The sequence below is a fragment of the Lipophrys pholis genome, assembly GCF_963383615.2.
Source record: "Lipophrys pholis genome assembly, chromosome: 5".
NCBI lineage: Eukaryota > Metazoa > Chordata > Actinopteri > Blenniiformes > Blenniidae > Lipophrys > Lipophrys pholis.
Window position 1 is genome coordinate 22781802 of NC_137628.1, and position 24532 is coordinate 22806333.

Sequence of the window (24532 nt, forward strand, 5' to 3'; positions counted from 1 at the left end):
GACCCAGTTCGATAAAGAAAATTCCAAAGTCAACAGAAATGAAGGGGTTGAAGAATAATCAACCAAATAGATTATTGCTCCAGAGTAAAGTGTTGTGTTTGTAATCTCATCAATCCCCGTGGCCTCTCCTGTTTGACGGATTCAGTGTGATTTTATGATTGTCTGTTGGAGTCCTTTACATAGGAGTGGCTGTAAACCTACAGCCGCAACACTGAAAACACATTCATAGACACCAAAAATATACATATGATACTGTCAAAAGGTACAATAATTACACAGAAAAGGAAATTACAGAGTTAAAACAACACCATTATGTTTTCGTTTATCTTTTCGTCTGTCCCCCTTTTTTTTTTTTCCTTTCTCGTCCTCTCCATATGTGTGTGGAGCGCTGGGTTCAAGTGAACCCCGGGAGGTGCTCCTGGTAGAGAGTCCAGAGTCCCACCTGCCCTCCCGCTGCTGGCCACGGCGGCCACGGCTCGCTCTTCTAAAAGAACCACCGAAATGCTTCGCCGTTGTTGACCGCGTCCTCTGCGGAGACAAAAGGTGAAGGACAGATTTCAATTTACAGGCTTCAAAGTTATTGTCACGCTGAACACATGCACCACGCATACACGTATATGGGCAGTTTTTTTGGGGTTTTTTTTACAGACGTATTTGTTGATCATAAATGCGAGGTGTGGTGAATGACGGCGGTAAGAAACAGCGCGGGCATTAAGTAAAGTAAAAACCCAGAAGGGCACTTAAAACGGCTATAAAGCACAACCACCAAACCAAGTATTTCATCAAACAGCCAGCCAAGGTGATTACATCCACGTCCCACCCACACCCAAATAATCATTACGCTGGATGAAATATTCAATACAAATTCCCAAGAAGCAACAATGAGGCATTTAATTACTGCGAGCTCCAGCCGCAGTGAGGGGGAACAGTGCATCATTTCAATTTGAGCCTGCGCCAGCAGCCGCCCCTCCTCCTCCTCCCCAAAACCTCTATGCCAGAGTGACAGCCTCTCCTTTCCCAAACTCATTTGGAAGTCGAAGACATAAAAATACTGAAGTCTCCCACCAATCCCCATGACCAATTAGCACGATTTTTTGATTTTATTTTTGAGGGTTTTTTTTTTTGGGGGGGGGGGGGGGGGGGGGGGGTGCTCCTGACGGGGGAAATGATGCATAATCACAACTAAAATCACTTTAGTCTGAGAGGAGGGCAATTTGACATTTTAATACCAAGTGTCATTGGCGGTTCCTTAAAGGCATGCTGATGACTGCTTTAGTACAGAGAACTCCTATACTCCTACTGCGTATGCATGTTACATATCGACCCCATGTAAACACAGTTACACTGTACAGCAGGACTGTGCAACGATACAATATCATGTTGCTTTATGTGCACGGTTGTGTGTGTGTGTGTAGATCATTTTACTAGTTTTATTGTGTAAAAAAAACTCATGTTGAAAAGTGAAATCGTGATCTACAAGAAATTCCATTATCAGAATGAATAATTGAGAGTAATCCGAAATAACGTTGAGCGTCATTTAAATCCTCTTTCAAGGAACAAACATCAATCAAAACTGATCAGCTGTAACACGATGACCACCTCATTAGCTTTTTGTAGCTTCCAGTGTTTTTTGCCTCGTTCACAACGAGCAGCAATGTCTAATGTATAATAACAAGTTTCTATGGGTATGAGCAACAGTCTGCAGCTCCAGTAGCTGCTCTGTTGAATCAGACCACATATTACAGCCTCCACATGTACATCAGTGAGCCTCGTGATACTATTACTGATTCACTTCTTTCCTTTCCCTCGTCCACTTTCGATGGAGACTGACCGCTGCAGATCATCAACACCTGGCAGGAGCTGCAGTCATCATATTTAGCCAAATGCCAAACTACTTCAAATCTTCACATTTGCTCATTTTTAACTTTAGAAGACCAAAATGTTCCCCTTGCTGCCTGATATATCCCACCAGTGTAATAATACAGCGATTATGAGTGTTATTGACTTGCTGCTGAATTGCTCATCATGTTATGGCTGATCGTCGTATTTCTCACAGGCTGACAATTTGTTTTCCCTCAGTATGATTTACAGCTGTGGCACTAGATTTAGGACAATAATAGTTTTTTTTTTTTTTACATGATTCAGATTTGGTTTTTACATTTTTTTTACATAATTTCAAACTAAAAGTTGTTGACAAGTTTATCATGGAATCCTCGTAATCCAACAGATTCGGCTTGTGCAGACTACTGAACGAGTGCAGGTAATGTCAACATTTACACTGATAAGTGGGTCAATCTGACAGGACAAGTTACGTAACACGGGAAACTTTTCTTCAGTGTTTGAATCCACTTTTTCAGCTCCGTAGACGCAACAACCAAACACAAATAACAATTAATTAGCAGGAACATGAAGTGAAGAGAAAAAACCCCCCAAAAAAACCCCTGCAGACACATCATCTGATAAGGCTATCAGCCACCCGTGTTTATTAAACTGATTACCTCCAACAAAAAAACAACAAACCATCACTGGGCCACCAATCACACTCCTCACAAGGTTAACAATGGCAGATTTCCACTCATTGGATTCAACCTAATTGCCATGCTTCTATTGAGGATTTGCTTCCGAGGCTGTCATAATGAATAGTTTCATTGTGGGATGATTAAAGTCTTTCTCAAATAAAACACAGTCAGCATGAGCTTATCATATCACATGTTTTAGATGTATTTATCCCCCCTCATATACCAACATTCACCATTGTCTCGCACCATATTAACCAATTACTATTGTCCTTCCCAGTGAGTAATAGACCCCGAGTAGAAGTGGTACCATCGTCACCAATTTAAAGCCACAGATGAAATGAAACACCATCATGTCGCGATAGGGTCAAGATGTTCTCTCACATCTGATGTTTTCTTTTGATGGAGTGAGCTCTCTGTTACATCACTGCAGCTTTGTTAATTGTGGTTTGGAAAGCGGTGTGGTTTCTTTTTGAATATCTTTTTATATTTCTACTTGCTTTAACCCATGAAAGTCTGCTATAGTAGTCACATGTGTTCCTTAAAGCGGCGAAAAGCAGAGAAACCTTAGTCTAGACAAAGACTCTCAGCAATGTTATGGCAATAACAAAGGCTGCTTACTGTCACCTAAAAAAGAGCTGGAATTAAAGAGCTGATATCTCAGCTAGATTTAGAGACAGCAATTTATGTTTTTATCTTTAATGAATAACTTTTAACACTGTTTTCACTCAAGTCCTCACATACAGCAAAAAATTGACCCCATGAGTCCAGTTCTCATGTCTTTGCACTGGCTTCCGCTAACTCACAGAATTATCTTCAACATACTACTAAAGGTCGACAAAGTTCTGAATGGTTTGGGCCCAGTATACATTACTCTCCTGTTATGAACCATCCAGACCTCTCAGGTTGTCTCATTCAGGCTGATTTCACTTCTCAAAACCAAACCTGCTTTTATTTTATTTCTGTTCTGTTCTGTTCTGTTCTGTTCTGTTCTAAAACAAGGCTGAAAACCTTTCGTTTGCTTCTTCTACACCCCCCCCCCCCTTTTTGTTGAGGTGAATCACTTTGTTGCTAAAATGTGGTGTACAAATAAAGTTGATTTGCCTTGCCTCTATACATGCCCTTTGCATACTTTTTTAAAGCTAAATACATTTTTGCACATACTATATATTTCTGCAGACCACGATGCATTTAAATGCCAATAATATTCTATCAAAAACGTTGCAGCAGGCATTTATATGTTCCTTAATGTATGTCAGTAGAAAGAAAATAGTAAAGTGAAAGTTAAAGCAAATTGATGGAGATTCATTTCAAAGACAATATTTAGTATTGATCCTGATACTGTTGATTTATTACGTTCTGTACAATGTTTCTGATCAGTTTTTCCAGCATTATTTACATCTCCGTCTCCAGAATATAAAACTACATAATAAATAAAGCTGACCGCTGTACGGCTCTCAGGTTTGATTTACTTGTGATGACGATCCAGCAAGTCCACCATACAATCAGGCTTTCAAAATGATCAACTCAAATCAAAAACCTTTTCATTCAGAAATATATGCTTTTCTTCTACAAATTATTACACACAAAAGAAATCAACCTGATTGTGATTAAACCTGAAAACAATAATCATGCATTTTCAGCAACCGGCCAACAAATAACAACAACAAAAGGATAAGCTAAAGCACATTTTCAGACCGAGTCTCTATTGCAGATATACACTGCATCCCTCACAACGGATCAGCCAATAGAACTGCATCAAAACTGAGCAACAGATAAATATAAGATAATTGCAAAGTTCAATGTAGGGTTTGCTTATAAAAATAAAAATGACAAACAAATAGTAGTGCAAAAAATTTGTGAAAACAAAGTCACGATATATTACAACTGTACCACGCAGTCGTCAACAAACAGATGTTTGTCGACGTTTAAAAGGAAATATAAGCTGTCTGTCAATACACCGTGACAACTTTTCCAGTTAGGGTGCAGTGCAGAGAGCAAAAGTGCATGTGTCTTATGCTGTGGATGTTGTGAGCACATCAGCAGAGGAAACGGCACAACCACAGGGACACTTGCAAGCTTCAGCTCGGCTCTCTCTGTCTAGAATGTGGAGCTCTGAGGCAAAGAGGAGAAAAAGGGGAGGTGAGAATGTTTATCTTGATCCATATTCTCACATTGATCAGTCCCTGGTGGAAGTGCGGCTCACCAGAGACAATAATGACCCTGATCTGGGCACTCGGCATGTCTCTGTTTTGTTAAGTTCCCACGTTATCGATCCAGTGGGGGCTCTTGAGTGCTGCTTGGATTCACTCCCAGGCCTCTTTGCCTCGGCACACTGCAGTGACCAGGCACAAAGAAGGCTCAATTAGCACCGCGCTGCGTTGTCTGCGCTCCCACCTGCACAAGCGGCTCAGAATCACTCCATCAACTTGCAGGAAGACAAAAAACACAGAAAGAAGAGGAAAGACAGACGGGAGATGCAGCGAGGGTGAGGAGAAGGTAAGGGTTAATGGTGTTACAGCAGGGACAAAGGAGCAATGCCAGGGTTTCAAGTCAAATCAAGACGCTGTGGCAGCAGCTCAGCCTCACGTCAACGCCGCTGCCTCTGCAGCAGAGCATACATAACAACCTGGCTACAACGGCACACCGAAGGAAAGACAATTTCCCGCTCCGGCAATGAATGCACACAACAGAGTATTGAGCTGAGGGAAGGAGGAGGAAGAGATTTCTCCAGACCTCAAATTAACCCCACCACACCACAACAGCAGGCAGGGTATTCTAAGTGTCTGCTGGTGGCTTTCGGTGATAACAACACAGTAAAACTGACATGTGGGGGAATAATTCTCTGCTGATTCTGGAGAGGCAGTGTGAGGTCTCTGGGCAGCGAGGACACTTGTGATCCTAACCAAACCTGGCAGGTACATTTTGATGTCGAAGCCACGTCGTCAGCTGATTGAGATGAGGTGGCGGAAAGGCGGTGCCGGCCAGAAACAAGATGGCGAATTATAATCAAACCAAGCCTGGATAAAACCGAGTCTATGAGGCTCCTGCAAGACCACACGCATAACGTAAACCTCCAACCACAATCATGAAGATCCAGGTTAAGGCCATTCCTTCCTATCTTTTTCCACACAAATAATAAAAAACGCATAAATAGTCCTCAACCCACAGCCCACCCCTGCCCTGCCCCTCCTCTCCCCCTGCAGCCTTGGCGTCACACTGAGCTGGGGCCAGAGATAAACCACTCAAGACGATGAGGATGATAATGGCAGACGCCGCAGCGCCTCAAAATTCAATCAGCGCCCGGACGTCAATGCGGATGAGTGTAAAAGTGAAATATGCTCGCCGGCGTGTGTTAAAAGACGCCACACAGGGCTCACAGAAACAACAACAGGAGATGAAGAGGACGATGGGGGGGGGGGAGTGAGAGAGAGAGAGAGAGAGAGAGAGAGAGAGAGAGAGAGAGAGAGAGAGAGAGAGAGAAGAAGGGAGGAGAAAAAAATGAAAATAATGTGTCTCTGCTGCTCTGCTACCCAGCACAATCCCACTGGCATTCAGAGCAGCCCTACTTTAACCACAGACTGTGAATAAATTACCCTTTTGAACTCGGGGTGATTGCAAATGTGCCCCGGTTTCTCTTGAGACATGTCTGGCACTAACCCTCAGCTCTATGCTCCCAGCCAGCCTTGTCACCGAGGCCCAACTCCCTCCCCTCCCCTCCCTCCCACCCGCCAACACACACTCAGTGCTCACACACTGGCATGCAATGCTCAACATCATAAAAGTTTTAATTCACCATAATTGTAAGTGGATTTTTATTTTTTTTTCTAATTCAACCAGCGACGAATCCCTCCATCTACTCCCTCTTGCATTTCCTCTCTAGGAATTCTCAGGATTTGGGTTCATACGGCGAGATAACAAAGAAAAAGATGAGAAAGTATCCCAGAGAAAATGTGTAGTGGAACAAAAATCAGAGAGTAGATGGAATGGATAGAAGCAGGAAAGAGACAGAGATGTGGGAGATGGAAAGAAAAGAGAGATTTCAGGGGGAGACAGTCGCACCCGGCAGGTTGAATGGTAGCCTGTGGGAGTGAGCTGATGTGTTTCCGAATGCTCATTATAACACATGGCCCATACATTACCCTGACAATGCCCATTATTTATTAAGTTACAGACCAGCAGGCCACTTTTTATGGCCACGATCCTTTGGATGCTCTGACAGGCTGCAAACAAAATACATATAAATAACCACCAGTGTCACATACCGTATACAGACGCAAACTCTGCTCGACACCACTTTAGTTGTCTGCATGTTGGCTTTCTTACAAATGTTTTTTTACATGGTATCATTACCGAAGGCTAAATTTGTGTGCACAACCGGTCAGTCAATTTGTTTTCCTTTGGCCACAAACACCACGTATGGTGCAAAAAAAAAAAAAAAAAACCCAAGTAAAGCCATAGCCTCTGAACTACAGTCAGAGAAGTTGAGTCTGTGATCATTTCAATATAAAACGACAGCGCGCTTTGATTATTTGCAACCTGGCAGCGAGGAAGCGAAAACTACAAGGAGAAAAGAAAGAGGAAGAGGAAGAGAAGCTGTTTCATCAGAGTGAAGGAATAAGGACTTTGAGAGCCAGCCAAACATCCGGGGCTGATCTCCAGGCCGGGTGGTAAAGGCGGAGGCAGTCACGGTGGTGGTGGGGTTTTTCAGGGGTGCAGTCAGCCTTAACTGATGTGTTATATATTGCCTGTCACTTTATTCTGCAGAAATATTGGGGCGTTGCCAAGCTCAAACCTGGAAGGTATAGCAATCCATCACCTGCACCGTTACCGGTGTTGGAGGGTGGGGGGTTGAAATCTCATCTTGAAGCTTGTAGCCAATATTCTAGCCACCCGATGCCGTTTATAAAAGCTAGCTCTCCAAGGCCGCCATCACGGACAGACCAGTCATCTAGGCATCCACACACCACTGCCCCCAACACTGCATCACAACACCGTAACGCAAACCGACTGCTCTCAATCAACCCTGCACCTTTAAATAAAACTACAGTATACAAACGATAGTATTTAGCAGCATTGGTGTGGGTAATGACAAATAAATATGTATTGAAATGATAGATGCATTCAGAACAAACAAAATACTCAAAAGATGTCCTTATGTATGTTACTATTCGTAATGTGTTTGAATACGTTGTCAGTCTAAGTTTGTGTTCGCAGCTAAAAACTGAACAGGTTAGAACGTGTATTTTCTGGCTTACGGAGCTTTGTTGCTCATATTTACCAACATGTTTTCAGGTCACAGTGTACACATATCATCGTTATCATTTCATTGTCTCATGAGGATCCTTGAGACAGAAATATGGACAAATCAAGTGGCGGAGCCAAAGCTATTTATTTCCACTTATTCAGCCTCTAAATATTATACGTGTTCAGATATCCGCCCCACTTGAATACGCTCGCAGGGAAAACACATACAAACAAAGAGGAGAAGTAAACCAACAGCGATAGCATTTCAATGCTGAAATACAGTTACGATCTTTTAATTCAAGGTTCAGCCGCGCACCAGGCGTCTATTCGAGCAAATCAAGCTAAGTGTATTGCGGATGTTTGTGAGTAATGAGGAATTTGGGAATTTTTCGCTGACTAGGCACGTTTGGACTCGGGGGGGGTTATAGGAGGATGGGGGGTGTTGTATGATGGTGTGCTTAAGAGCTGTGCCTAGAAGAGGCGGGGTGGTCACAGGGGGGAGATTAGGCTGAGGGGCAGCGAAGGAAAACCAAATCCATCTCCATCGCAGAAACATCCTAAAGCAGATTACTTACTTCAGTGGGAGAAGAAGAGAGGGAGGAGAGAAAGAGGGGCAGAGGAGCATGAGATGGATGAGGAAGCAGAGAAGGACAGAAAGGGGGAGGGGGGGTGGTGGTGGTGGTGTTGGTGTGTGTGTGTGTGTGGAGGGGGGGGGTGCAATTAGCATAGATGCAATTCTGGCACAGTCGTCTGACTTGATATTTGACCTTCTGCAAGAGTCTTGCCAAATATCGCCCGAGAAGCACAGACGGCCCATATGGCAAAGTGCTGCTGGAGGCTGAGTGCAGTGTGACTCCAAGCCTCCGTATGCTAATGGGGTAATGTAATTACAGTGCAGTATTCCTGTAGGACGTATATTTTACCAGCCCTCCATAGGAGTGGATTTGCAGGGAGGTGGGTAGAGGCTCTGTGGCTTCAGAAAATAAATAAATAAATAAAACACTTTTTTTTTTTAATCACGCAGTCAGAGAGTCAGTGAGCGGACAGTGAAATGGAGCGGGCCTGGGCGTTCCTGAGGTGGCACAGTAAAATGCCTCTTTATGGGTAAGTCAGTATTTTAAATTTTTTTAAAAACACAGTGTAATACTTGAAAAGGGGGAAATACACAATTAATCCTGTGTGCAAGAAAGCTGCTGGATTTCAGTTTCTTCCGTCTGAAAACTCCCCCTGATGTCACTGATGTCACTGCAGATGTTCTCCATCATCTGCCAACAGCACAACATGTGCTGAGTCAGTGATGTCTCTGAGAGGGTTCAAAACCACAGACTGAAGACACGCAACACGTCATGGTTTCATTTGTAGTTTGTTTTGGAAATCCAGAATATACACTCCAAAAGAAAAGATATCTGCTGAGTCTAAAACTGAACAATATCAAAAAAAAACCAAGCATTTTCATTTAATTATTTAAAGATTAAATAAACTCATTGACGTTTTTTAGATTACAAGACATGCTGTTGGTCTCCATAGGAAAAACAGCATAATTACATAATTTGAAGTATTTACAGAAGTTTTTATATGTCACAGGTATAATTTTTCCTGAAAGCTTATTTTATAATTTAGATATAGGCCAATTACAGTGAATTACAACAATAATTCAGTTTGAAAAATCGATGTGTTCATGAAATGATCCCAAAACTGTTGAATCACGTCTACTGGAATTGTTTGTAGGTCTTCGAACATATTTTAGACATACTACATAAAGAATAGTTTTACCCTATCCTATAATAAAAGCATGCTGGGAAAAGGCACCCCCCTGACCTCGAGGGTGAGGTTCCTCGATGCACCCCTGCAGACCCAACCACACTTTCTATCAAATAGAATTGAATGATCAGAAATCTGGAGGACAAATCGAAGTTGAGGAATACAGGATTAGTGGCAAGATGGAGCAGTAGTAATCCAGAGTACCTCAGAAAAAGAGTTTGAACCAGCAGGCAGATGTGGCCTTTCTGTGTTGAGTTACCAGGATCTCCCCGAGTCTATATTTTAATCTTACAATCCCAAAAATATGCTTGTTGGATTATTTTTTTTTGCTATTGGTGTGAGTGTGTTGGTCACTTTATTCCGGCTGTATTTTGCTTTTGCTCAATGTGAGCTGGGTGAGGCTCCAGCCCCGCGTGACGCTCATCAATGATAAGAAGGTAGAGAAGATAGATGTATTCTTGGTGTGCCATGTACAGTAAGTGCAAAATGTTATCACAATACAGATTCTTGAAGTCTTCATTTTCAGCATATTTCACTTGTTTTCCCTTCAATATGTGCTCCTGTCAATCAGCAGCAAAATACCAGATGGGGTATGTTGACTTTCAATATTTAACCAAAACCTCAATCTTTCTCTAGCCTTGACAAAGTAGACAGAAGTGCTTCTGCTGCTTTTAGCCGTGCTGTCTATGTAGACATGGTGTAAATCTAAAAACATATGAGAAGCAGTATGCACACTCCAATCTCCAGCGTCAGAAATCTGATTTATATGCCCCATCACACATCATGACCCCTCCCTACAATCTCAGTGCTGAAGGAGGATGTCACACTTCCTAGATCGCAACAAGGACAAAATAAAGGATTATTGGACATAATGCAGACCGAAATGATGCTTCCATCAGAACAAATTGGGAAAAGCAAAACGGAATAATTTGGTAAAATTTTATACAAAAATGAATAGAAACAAATTCTATATGAATAATTAATTCTTACGTTCAAAGGAGTTAATCCACATGGTGACTTATGCTATACGTCATGTATTGAATAACGCCACAAAGGAGGCCTGATAGAAAAAATAATAGACATGTATAATTTTTTATGAGCTCAGATACCGGGATGAGACTTTGGCAATTAGGGCTTCTTTTTTTTAAACAACTTAAATTGTCATATACAATGAGCCTCAGCAGTATGGCTGATGTATAGGTTAAAAAGGGAGCAACTCAGCTGTGAAAACATCACCCAGAAATCCTAAATCTTCCGTTTATCATGCCAGGACAATCCGTATCCCACACAGCTACGCTGAACCTGGTGGGAAGAAACCCAGGCGTCACCCTCAGGTCTGAGGGTGCCATCGCACACCAGGATCACCCCCCTACCACCAGGTACAACAACACAGGCCTCCATTTCAATCAGGTTCACCTACCCTTGTCCAAGTAAAGCCGTTTTACACAGGACTGCTTCAGAGCTAACGTTGAGTGCAAACCCTATATTGGAGACAAAGCTTTCTGCCGCTGCTGAGATTTAAAAAAAAAAACAACAAAACAAACAAAAAAAAAAAAAAACAATACAAAGAGATACAGCATTGAGGTCAAGTGAGCTTCAAGACAGGATATCAGGGAGGTGCGAGCGGCGAGGAGGGCAGGCGTTGCAGGATGGGAGCGGGGGAGGAGGGGGAGGATGAACAGGACACGCGTTTGAGTGTGCAGATACCTGAGGGATCTAGTATGGAAATCCCCAATTTCTCAGCCAAGTTGCAGCCCTTTGAACAGCGAAAGACGTCAGCGAGCGCGACGAGAAGCCATGTGGGTGTAACGAAGCGAGGGCTAAGCGAGGCAACATGCTGCCAGTTCTCTGAAATGTTAAATTGAAATGCAAAGTAGGAGCAGGCCTTCTTGTTTTGAGCAGATTTCTCAGCATCTGTGTGGGAGCCCTTAAACTTAGAAGGTCCATACGCAAAGCTCTGCATATTTACTGTAAATCAACATAATATTTAGGTTAGGATTAGGAAATACACACAGCTGAAGCTGAATCTTCAATTTCACTCAGGTAACGGGGAGTCAAACCAATCTGTTTAATGGGTAACAAATATTTCTCTTCAGTAAATGGGATTGTGACTATGCACCAGCCCATATTCATATGCATTTTACTTAGCTGTTAGTTTTTCTGTTTCATCACAAAAACAAAACAAAAAGTATTGCAGTGATCACTTGTAACTGATTTAATTAATTAAAGCTAATGCACTTGTCGATTTCATAAGATACCTTCATTCTGTGACTCACAGACGGAGCATCTTTATTTCCTGGATCAACAGAAAACTTTCCAGGTGAACCTTTTTGTGAAAACAATGAACAGCTGCTTTAGAAGTATCTTTGATAAATGAGCAAGAAAAATAATGTGAACTGTAGAAATTAGGTGGTGAGGGGGAAATTATGATTTTAAATGATTTTACATGCACGACGAGCATCCGTTAAGAACAGGGACAAGTATATCGAGGCTACAGGGTAGATCTTTCTCATCTTGATGCCAAACTGATGCAAACCGGTGGCCACAGCAAGATCCAAAGATCATTGGGGAAAGCACTGACAATGATGCATGAAATTAGGTCATCTCTGTTTTAAACTTGAAGAAACATCAATAAAGCTTCCCCTATTGATTAAATCAGATGTCTTTGTTGCTCATAAGTGAACAAGCTACAGTTTTTCGCACATGGAAGCTGATTTAGTCAGAAGCTGTGTCACGTGCTCATGCAAACAGATTGCACCTTCACTTTGTTTGTGCGCTCTTATTGGGTGATTTAATAAGAGTAACCGCAAATGAGAGCATCTAAATTAGGGTTTGACATGCTTCAGATCCTGTTGACATTAGAATATTCTTCTATTGTACTGACTGAATGGAGCACAAAAGTGTGATAAATGTTGAGTTTGATGTGTTATTGGTTGAAGTCATTAACTTTAATAAAGTTGTAAATAAATCTGAGTGTTACAGAAAACAATTTCGGTTTTGGTTGAAAAACAAAACAAAAAGAAAAACACATCCTTCAAGTCAAAATCTGAGCAACAGCATCAAAAATATCTCTTAATAAAGTCAACAAACAAGCAAACAAGTGCCTCTCATCACAAAAACAGAAAGATCTCCGGTATTGGCTGACTTGGTTCGCACCATTTTTTTCAAACAGACACAGTAATAAACAAAGCACGCTTTCTTTTTTTTTTTTTTCAAACGTCGTAAATCACATTAAACGTTGTAAACGAATAAGTTAGCAAAAATTCCTCCCAGTATTTTGCACAATCTGGAAATGATATTTCATAATCATTAAAACTAAATGAGCTAAACTAATAGTGTGTGTTATCTTACGCATCTGTCAGACGCAGTCCTCAGTGCGTACCATTGATCATACATCTGGTATTTACATACCAGTTTGCACGTGTGCCTGTGCAATATTAAGTCTGCATCCATTTTTATATGTGCAACTCTTTCGTAGACCAGGGGCCTCATGATTGTCTTTTCCTTTATTCTTCTTTAGCTTAATCTGCTATTTCTTGCTTAATCTGCCTGTTTTCCAGGCCTTCCTGTTCACAGGACTTGAATCAACCAATCAACGTGCAACATTTTTGCCAAAGGTCTGCACAAAGCCTGGTTGATAATTGTTGATTTTAGCCATGCCCGTCACGTAGTGCTCTGTCTGGGGTCGCATAATTTCATTCTAAGGAATCCCGAGCTAAAAAGATGCAAACCACTGTCTTAATGGACTCATTTAAACTGTTTGACAATGGAAGGCCACTGATTTTTTATTTAATTTAGCCGAGATACATACAGCACCACTGTGAGGCAAGGATTTAAAGCCTGTGGTGGAAAAATTCCCCGCCAAGAAAAAGGAGAGAAAACACTGATTAGAGTCATCTACTTACAGGCATAAGACTAATATTCCCACCTGAAGCAACCTAAAACAAGGAATTACATAAGCAGGCTTTAGTTCAATGACAAAGAGAAACTTGACAAAGATTAAAACAGGGGCGATATCATTAGTGGGCAATGTAATATGCTAAAGGCACCATTTAGGAGAGGGCTAATCCAAGCGGACTCCCCCCTGTTTAGTCATTCCAGCTCAACACATGATCAGATGAGGAAACCACTTTCAGTGTGTCAAAACACAGCTTGCACTCCGAACAGATTGAAATCATTTCTCTATCCACCAGAACGCCGCGGACAGATCTCTCAAGAACGACAACAAACTGTGAGAAGCTCAATGGTTTATCCGTCGTGGAGGACAAAGGCTCTCTCCGCTCGCAAATGAAAATATCCACCTGATGTCATCAACTGGCGCATCATAAATCCCATCCTTTGCCTGGGGACCACAGACCGACTTCACACCTCTGTGACACTCTCTAACCCCAGGGTTGGTGACAGAGAGAGAGAAAAAAAACTTGAAATATCTTTCTGGGCATGGTGTCAGATGCTCGCCATGAAATATTCATAATGCGAGAGCAGAGCCACAATAGAGGAGGTGGCAGCATGCGAGGATTTGACTTGCAGAAACTGAGATGCTTAAACCACGTTGACCGTTTTCCCCCCATCACAAGTTGTCACTCATAAATTCACTTTCATGTCAGTTTTTCTTGGTTGACTGGCACAAAGCCATCTGTCATTTACTGACTTTCAACTAACGGACACAGTCCCTTTACTGCGTCTGTCCAACTACAATTCTACCGAAGACAAGGAGTTACCGAACCTCTTGGTGCGTTTTACTTAAATAACGGATTTCAATTGATCAGTTTTTAATTGAGGCAATGATTACAAACGCAAACACCAGAGTATCCAAATCACAACAATCCCACATATCTCAACACATCCTGAAAAAACCTAATAGGAGAATTTCCCACTGATCATCAAAGAGTGTCACGGGCAGACGACCAGCTCTTCATCATCTTGGTAATCAGGGTGAGATTTGCCAGGGGGGGTAGAGGAGACCGTCTCCTCCCGTGGATGACACATCCCTTATTCTCCTGAATTATTTTTTATTACGGGTGGATGAAATCTATCCCCCTCTTAACAGTGACGGGTGCTACTTCACCCGCAGAGGGAACAAAACACATCAAATGATTGTATTTAAAAATCCAACTGAGGCGGACTCGCCAATTCTCACGCATCCGGACTGCAATTAACACAATTAGCCGCACGGTCGTGCACCACATGCATAATCTCATGCTGAGTCACAAAGTTTGGTTACTCGGAGACTTCCTAAGACAATTTTGCATCAAAAGATTTAGTTGGGATAATAAAAAAGCATGGTGTAATGTCTTTTAGAAACAGGAAATCAGATCAATCGGTCTCTATCTCTCTCTGTCGGCCTGCAACTGTCATATCTGTTAATTAGTGTGTTTACTTTATGAGTTCATTTTGTCTTTCTACTTTAAAATACACCTATTGAAATATTCATTTTATACTCCACTGAATTGTTTATCATAATTTGGATAAAAACAAGTTTAAAAAAGAAACATCCCCCTCTCTGTTTACTTCGCAAATTGCACAATGTTGGTAACAATATAAATAAATAAATGAATGAATAAATAAATAAATAAAAATCACCTTTTGTGACCTCTTTCTTTTCTCTTGCCTTAATTAAAACAACCAGTATGAGTCACAGCAAATGCATAATTGCATTGCTATAAGCTGCTTCCAAATAACTACCTTATTTATCATAATAATTGGAGCAAAATCATATTGTTATTTGAATATAAAAAGGAGGGATTCTGAATATATTCAATTAGTTATCAGACAAGATTAACGCTTGCTGAACCGTATATGGAAAATTACCATTTTCAGAGTCAGTTCCTGTAAAAGTAGCAGTCACCTCACAGTTTCCTGCAACACTTCAACAAGCAGTCAAGATGCAGCTCTACAACAACATTAATTTTAAAGTTTTGCTGGCAAGAGACCTGAAACATAAAAGTGCCACCTGCAGATTTAGAGCTCGCCTTGATCTGCAAGTAGTTGTCGACAGCCGTCTGAGTCAGGGATGCATACAAGGTGATGTTATAAACCCAGAGTGTGACCAGAAACTTGCAAGTTGTGAAGGTACTGATGGCCACAGACAAGGTCCGACTGCTTAAACATGTTACACATGTAAGGGTTTGAGGAAACCAAAAATCCACGTGTGTATGCACAGCTAAGTGTCTCACAAAATCTGAACCTTGTAGTGTGTGTTTGCAATAATATCTGTGCATGATGTAGACGAGTTGGAAACAGCTCAGGGTGTACGGCTGGGTCTGTTTCAGGTAACCTACAAATGAACAGTGAACTGAAAGACGTCTCGTGTTGACACTGACGGAGCAAACCTGCTTTTGATGCTCGTCAGCTAAACTGCTGCTCAGCGTGCTTTCTATGCAGACTCCAGATTAAACTCTAGGGTGTCAAACGTATTTCGGTTGTGGGATCACATGTAGCCCTGAACTAATCTCAAGGGGGCAGAATCAGTTTGAAAAATTAGCAAAACAACCTGTATATCTAACAGCGGTTCCACATTTTCCACGTTTCCTTTCCAGTAGAGACGGATGAGTACATCATCCAAAAAAAATTTTTTTTTTAAATTTAAAAAATCTACACTTCAGTCAATACATATATTGAAAAAAAGAAAAGTAAAAGCAATTCCCAAAATTTGGAATTTTATTATTTTTAAAGTTTTGCTTTTCTGTTTGCATGACATCTGCAACAATTAGAATTCATGTGTTCACAAAAAATCTGGTGATGCTAATCTTTCTTTCTTTCTTTCTTTCTTTCTTTCTTTCTTTTGCAATGACACTCGTCCACTGACCGGCCCATGTAAGGTTTTTAGGAAATTATTAGTCAGAAAATGAAACCACATGGTTTGTTCAGTGGCTGTTATTAGTGTAAGTTTATGTGTTTTCAGTTTTTTTTTGTTTTTTGTTTTTACAAAACTACCTATTCCTTGAAGTTGAATGTAAAATTGTTAGCTTATTTTGTGGAAAATAGTTTGGTGTGTTGAACGATCCCCCCCCCCCCCCCCCCCCAGATATTCACAAACTTCACAGATGCAGACTGTGAACGGTGACATCAAACTAGTGTACTAGTGTTTTATGAAGACTTATTTAAATATCGAGCAGAATCAAGTTCAGGTATTAAGTTAGGTACGCAGCAGTCTTGGTGTTTTGTGTGGCCCCTCTGGAAGAATATTTGTGCAACCCTGCATTGAAATGAGGGCGCTATGTGGGTGTTGCTGGGGTTCAGGTAAAACAAAGTCAAAGAACTCCTCTACTACTTGTTGAAATAAAGTTGCATAAAACCCGCTGAACATGCTCTTTTTTTTGACTCCATTGTTTGACTGCCATATTCTGACTCTAAGGGATTTCAATTTGTTAGCCTCGATTTCCTTTCTAAAACGTTACCACATGCAGCTCAACTGTAACAGCCTCCTTAAGTCATTAAATCGGTGTCAAAGTACAGAAATATTCTTCTGAAATTATACATTACAATCGGAAGTATTGTCTCATCTTAGCAGGCCACTGATGAGTTGGTATTATTCCAGTTCCAAGTCCATAAACAATATTTCCCCATGAAGTTCACGCAGGTTTCATGGACAAAGAAACAAAATAGCCTCATATATGTTGGATGTAACTGTTGAAGAAAACTGGTAGGATGGTTAAGATGTTGTTCTGCTTGTGCTCCTGTTGACTTATGGAGTAAAGTTCCTTTTTGTTTTTGAAGTCTACTATCTGTGTCACGAGAATAAGTTTGAATGTTTTATATAACGGAAGCACATGTTGAGGTCGTTCTTTTCTTTTATGAGTTCCCTGATTGTGTCCTGATTCTGTGTTTTTATTGACCTTTCCACTGCCTTCAGTTATGAACAAAGTTTACCTTGTTATAGGAATTATAAAGTATTTGCTTGCTGTACAGTCAGCGTCCCATAGTGTCTCTGAGCACAACATAATGACTGAGTCTGTTTAGAAACTTGACTGTGTTTATTTCTGATTGCCAGAATGCCAACGTGAATAAATTGTTTAAGACAAAGTACAGACGAATTTAGTCCAATTTGGTAACAGCTCACTGACGATTTGAGAATCCAGCTGGTCAGGAACAATACGGCTGATTTCACGATAATTAATTCTCTCACTTCACATCGGCCGCATTGTACTGTCCGAAGGCCTTTTTGAATAGCGATATGACGGTGTAACTGTTTCATTACAGCCAAAACATGAAAAAGAGGAGCCAAAATACGTCGGGAACTCGGCATCACAACAACACCTTGTTGCAATAGGTTACTCTGGGCTCAGAGCAATCCCCTGATGCAATTACCGAAGACTTTTCTCTCACACTTTTTCATACTGGCTTCCAGTAATGACGAGATACCTTTTAACTTCTCAGCCAGAGTCAGCATCAATAATTTATTCTCATCTGTTTAAAATTTAAAGTGCCACACATTAACGTCCTCCCGCACCTGCTCTTTCACGCTGTCCACCCTCCACCGGGCTGCTTTCTACCCCCATATCTCTCCCTCTCATCCTCTCTCTCTCTCTCTCTCTCTCTCTCTCTCTTCTCGCGCTATAATAAAGACAATGACAATGAGTTCTCTTTTACCACCGAGCCAGGGATGTTAAATCAAACAGGGGCGGAGGAGGCGACAGACCACATAATGTAAGGGCATCGTCCGGACGCCTCCAATTACGCTTTGGCCTTAATTGGCGGCGGTGGCGAAGACGATGAATTCTTTAACAGTGCCGTGCAGTTGTGGCTTTCCGAGTACACAGGAAAGGCCTAAGGAGGGCAGCTACTCAGTGCAAATGGAAGCTGACAGAAAATCCACATGGCACGACCAATCTAGGGGGAAAAGGGCATGACAATGACTAAGGGGGCCCAAGCGCTTAAGTAGCTGAGGGTAGCTTGCAGGGAAGATGTGTATAATTAAGCGGTCTGCATTGTGGTTCAGATGGCAAAATCCCATTGTCTTGACAGGAGCTTACTGTTGCCCTTTAGGTTGAGATGCGTAGCCTCATTTTTCTTTTTCTTTTTTCACACTCACCCAGACCTCTGTGACCAAATTAATCTGTAGTTTTAAAGCTTGAATAAATCCAGTAAGTTAGAGATCTGCAGATCTAAAGGCCGTGCGTCCCTCGGGTTTTTCCTTCCCAGATTTTTTTATTTATTTATTTTTTATTTCTTCACCCCCTCTTCTTTGCCCATGGAGATTGACTGGGAGCACTCAGTGTTATCTCCGGGGAAGCAAAGGTTGGGGGGATGGGGTGAAGGCCACAGATTTGTCCTTATCTATTCTCAGCACACCTAAAACAAATTAGACCTGGCTGCCGTTGCTTATTTGGCTCCCGCGCTCTCATTAAGGGGCTGAATCCAAGCTATTTTCCTCAAGGTCCTGCTTCCTACCATTTTGGCCCTTGTCTTTTATCACAATAGCAAAGGTTTCTAGGCAGCCATGCAACCTTTTCATCTCACCCATTTCATGTAGTCATATCAACACTGCACAAAGAGCAGCGAGACGCAGGAGGAGAGAGAGAACATCTCCTCACTCTGCCTTGCTGTTTTTCTGCACATGACTTCATGCTGGCCTTTGGCATTTGTTAATTAAAAAGAATATCTTCAGAACTGGATTTTTGGTTTATGCTTTGTCTGGTTTTATTAAATCTATATACCAAATTTCAGTCTGGTACCTCTTTAAATGTTTTATTTATATATTTGTATTTACCTTTGTCTTTGGAATATACAAAATCTTGAAAAAAACAAAAAAAACAATACAAAACAGAGATTGTCTTTTTACGCATCCAATAACTTAGTAAACTGTCAGCGTTCAGATTTCTATAAAATTGGATTATTGACAAAGACGTTGTAGAATTGGGTGCAATTCATTAAAACCAAGTGCATTGGAGGTGTAATTTTCTGTCAAATCTGGTCAAACTGCTCAGATTCTTCAATGGAAAATTGCAGTTTGTTGAATTAAATGAAGTATCTGAGTCCAAAAGCCACTTACTCTTCCAATACACTACACTTTGTTGTCCTATAATTAGTTTAGTGTCTATCATATTTAGTAGAATTATTCATAAAGTGGAAAAAATATAGGCCGTATACTGTATGTTGAGGTACAACTTGGTAAAGTGAGTTCTGGAATATATGCAGAAAACAATGAAAACTCTTCTATAATACGCCTGTAACAACTAGAATACATGTATTTCATAGCGTCGAAAATAGAATGCAAGTGTATTAACAACAATAAACTACCACTGAGTCACTTGTTGAATCCTGAGCACAATAGTAAGAGAAATATTGATTCTCCACCCGGAGGTCAGGGAAGCCTTCAAGTTCAAAGTAATAAACCTTAAGAAAGACAAACCAGCAATAATTTAAAAAAAAGAAGATAAATATTTCCTTTTGGAGATTAGTTCATTTTGTAAAAGTCCTCTTAGATTCACGGATCTGGAGATATTGCTACAATAAGGGATCATGAGCACAACAACTGCAAAACACTGCTTTAGAAAACGATGAGCGCATACGAATGACCTCGAGCAGATTGTCGTCTGACTGACTCTGAATTTATATGATTGTGAAGGATGAAGGCTGAGGCCCTTGTCGTGAGCCTCTTTGCAGAAATAAAAGTTAATGTGAAGTAAACAGGTGAGGTAAACAGAGGAGAAGACACAGCTTGCCCACATACGAGCGTTGCATTTGAAAGTTAATGAAGGACCTTTGAGCCATCTGAGCTCAAGCTATGCAAAGGTAACTGCTCGGGAAATGTTAGGTTAGACGAGATTCATCTGCCAGACTAATCCATCCTGGAGCCTGCAAGCGGCACAGAGACGAAGCCGAGAGAGAGAGAGAGAGAGAGAGAGAGAGAGAGAGAGAAAGAGAGAGAGAGCAGAATCTGCTGCAGAACAGCACAGCAGTGACACAGGGCAATTCTCTAGGGCCTTGCATTAGCGCGCTAAATTAAAGGGGGTATTAGATTAAATTGGCTCTCCGATTTCAGGGGTGTGAGTAAAATTCTGATTTGCATTTTCCACCGCTGCTTAAGATATAATTAGTTCAGGGTGATTCCCATGTGGAAAACACTGACAGCCAAATCTAACTGGCTGCCAGTAGCTTATCATCTCTTCCAAGGCGAAAGGTACGCTCGGCTCATGTTTGGTGTGTGTGCGTTTGTTTGTGACTGTGTGGAGAGAGGCTGGATGTGTGTGCCACTAGATGTTTGTGTGCGTCTTGTGTATGTGCAATAGAAAATGTGAGAGAGCGAGGCACACATGCCACTGTTCACGTGTGAATTTCCACGGATGCTGTAGTTTCCTCGTACAAACTCAACGGCTGCAACTCAACTTCTCACTGTTCGCGAACCGAGCGAACGCTCACGCCACCAAACAAGGTGAAAATAGGTTTATTCACATTTAGACGTTTCCCAAAAGCCCGTCCACAGTGTCACACCTTTTAGAAACCTTTAAACTCAACGCCATTTCCGTAGACGAAGGCGCACCTGTAATTACAGATGCAGAGTCGAAAATACCAATTACCGCTGGAGAAGTCCATACTATGAATTACTGAAGTCAGTCAAGGAGCTTTTTAAAGCAAGTGCGGATTTGTTTGGGGGCTTCACACCCTTGGTAATTCTAACGTTCTCTTTAAATAGATGTTTTCCAAAAGCAAGTCTAACCATGGCTTATGAATGTGAGTCCAGCTTCCTGGACACCTGTTGGAGACACCTGTCAGTACAAGATATATGGAATCAGCACAGAACACTTCTATGGAATTGACATCCAGTCTATAACCAACTTGATGACTTGATAACTCAAAACACCTAATGTCCCCAATTTTCATCGATTGGAAAAGATGTACTGTTGTACACCGTGTGACAAGTCATGTATTTGATGCAACAGATATCCAAATTCAAAATGTATTTATATCAAAGGCAAATATCCTATTAGGTTGATGATTTTTTATTTAATTTTTTTGAACAATGGGTTGTTGAGTGGTGACAATGTGTTTGTTCCAAAAGCGAATCCACATTTTTAGGTTTTTATCAGAAATATCTCTTTTGAAATGTTCACCTCTGCTTTTAAAGTTTTTTTGTTCACAATTCTTTTCAGAAGACAGTTTGAGACTCATTTGTGTGCATATAACTTACTTACAGCGTATTTAGTCTGAGAAATACAAATATTTGTTGGACTTATTCACAAAGCCTTTTTACCTGTGATGTTTGAGGGGTTTGATTAAAACGAGCCAGTTACATTTCATGATGCGTATTTCAGGTGCAAAGTTAAAATCATCCAAAAGTGAATCAAATTTCAATCATGGACATCGTGTATGAACGACAAGCAGTCAAACTACCAGAAAGCCTCAATATAATACTTTATTTCTGATGTTATGTGACACTGACCTCATCGACAAGAAATGACCAAAAGAAAGAAAGCACCATTACACTGTGGATCAAAAAGAAGATTTCTCCAAAAATGAATGTATAAAGGATCATTTAATGAAATAATGGACCATGGAATACACCCAAAAAAAAATGAAGAAAGCTAATAGTTTGAAGTGAAAGCATTTTACCAGTGGTAGGTTAGATCATTTAACCTCGTTTTCCTCCTCGTGTAATCACCTAATTATTAACCAAACGATTCAAGCCTCGGGTTACGTGTGTGCTAAATTCATCCAAACAAGCTGATGTTAAGTCACTATGCAAGTTCAACATGTGAATGCACAGAGCACCACGTTTCCAATTCGACATTCACATTATACTTTGCCCTTGATAACCAAAATGTCAGCTGGAAAATAAATCAATCAAAATGATCCCTTTAAAACAATTCTGCCCTCTGATTGTGTCCTAATGAAGCCTCCTGCTACTTGTCAGATAAGCCCCTGCTTAAAATGCTTGCCTCTATTCTAAGTGATGCAGACTTTCAGCCTCTGCATCCTTCTTGATATGCATCATGCCCCAGATTGATCCATAATTACCCATAATGACACAAATCTGATATAAAATGACTTTATCTCCATCCTACTGTATATGCACAATCAATTCATACAGGATCAGTGGGAAGCAATCAGTCTGGCGGCCCCTCCCCACGTGAAACTTTGGGGGGATGTTTTGAGAAACGCCATCAGCGGCTCTGCCATCACTCTCGCCATCTCTTGGTGGTCGGAGGCTGAGGCTTTGTGGGATATTGATTCTCCCCATCCAGAGACGGTTTCCATAATTGGTTAAAATGACCGGGTGCAGAGAGAGATGGCTCTCTGCTGAAAACCATTTCCCAGCCCTGCTTGGAGCTGAGCCAAGCTCAGGGTTGTTCGGATGCGTTCCAGCCCCAGCCTGACTGGCAGCAATTAGGGGTGTCTGAGCCAAGCTCAGCTTGCGCTCCGCACAAACACCCCTAATTACTGCCAATTAGGCTAGGCGGGTAGGCAGATTTGAGAAACCGGGGGGATGTTCAGGCATGGGTGGGCATGGAAACAATTTTCAAGGGCTTAGAACGTGACTGGATGAAAAGGTTAATGCTTTGGAGTGCAAGGGGATAATAACAAAAGAAGGGGAAGCAGAGCCCCGGCTCTCACCTCCAGCGATGAGCCTGGCTTCTTCTTCAGCTCCTCGCATTTCCTAAATTTGCAGATCTGGTGGCCCGTTTTGCGGTTCCGACAACTGCTGCAGACACCACAGTTGATTAGCCGCCTGCAGGGTGCACAGACCCCACACCTTTTCCTTTTCTTCTTCGCTGGGTTTCCACTGGATGCTGAGGAATTATTCTGTGGGCAGTCTGCCAGATTGGCAATTTGAAACGCACTGTCTGTAACGGCTGCTGAGGCTGCGGGGGAGTGAAGGGCTGTCATGACGATGACCCCGGGAGGTAATGAGATGCCCCCTAAAGCCGGAATAGCGGAAAAAGTTCCAACGCGTTCTGGGAGATTCATTATCTCTGCTTCAGCAGCGCCGCATTTCAGCTTGTTCATGCATTCTCCTGCTAAAGGTCTGCAGTGTTCGGGGGATAAGGTAGAGAGGAAATTATTATTTGCCATTTGCAGCGTCTCTGGCGGCACGCCAGGCTTCCCCGGCCTCTGGGAGTCATTTCTATGCATGCTGGTCCTATTAGGGTTTATTGCCGCTGATTTCCTTCCCCAGAGCATGGCGTTATCACAGTTCCAAGGGGACATACCAATTCTGGCACTGGGAAAAATGGGCGTCGTGATGCGGGCAATCTTAGCAGTCTGAGGAAATGCCCCATTGGTTTTATAAAAGTTTGCAAAAGACCTGTACCTTTCCATTTCTGCGTTATAATCCAAAAGCTGGCTTAATCCACCATCCTGAAGATTCTGAAGATTCTGAAGATTCTGAAGGTTCTGAAGATTATCCTTTTGTAAGAGGGACACATCTGCATTCTGTCCGTTCTCGATGCAAAGCGCATTGTTTATGTTAGACATGGCTGAAGGATGGCTGTCAGTGTTCAGCAGGAGAAGAGCGTGAGGTTACAGCGGCCTTTGTGAAACTGAAGCACGTTACGAGCAACGAGGCACCATCCTGGTTTATCTTCCCCAGTGCTGAAAGTAAGCAAAACAAAAAACAAAAATAATAAAGGAGAAAAAAAAACAACAGTTACACATATAATAGAGGAACGTTTTCATTCTAATCAGTTTTCATTTCTCTACTCCATTTTTTATTTTGAGGATAACAGCTGAACACGTGAAAGCACATTGTTTACGCTCTGACGTTTTATAATGGATCTATCACAAAGAGTCAGAGCTGATCTTCATCTGGTGACAACACCATGATAGCTTTGACAGACCAGCGTTATCATAATAGGAAGAAGAATTAAAATTCGTCAAAAAAAAATGCCACACTTTCAACATTAACAGGTTTTTTTTTTTTAGATCTCTTGTCATACTTTTCTCACATATTCTCAAGAAAATCCAGCCAGCTCATAGAAGGAATAAAAACGTCTGGATGCACAAGGGGACAATTCATCAAAACATAAAAATTGAGCATTATATCTAAAACAGTGCGATTTTGAAAA

The 24532-nt window shown here is 41.5% G+C and overlaps 1 protein-coding gene across 1 annotated transcript; it reads right to left on the reverse strand.

Annotated features, from left to right (window-relative positions):
* Nucleotides 1-484: 484 nt before the first annotated feature.
* On the reverse strand, nucleotides 485-23942 carry cxxc4 (CXXC finger 4; the record flags this gene model as incomplete). Its single annotated transcript, XM_080464390.1, is given in 3 exon segments — nucleotides 485-522; nucleotides 525-528; nucleotides 23082-23942. Coding segments are annotated over 3 exon segments (903 nt in total).
* Nucleotides 23943-24532: the final 590 nt, after the last annotated feature.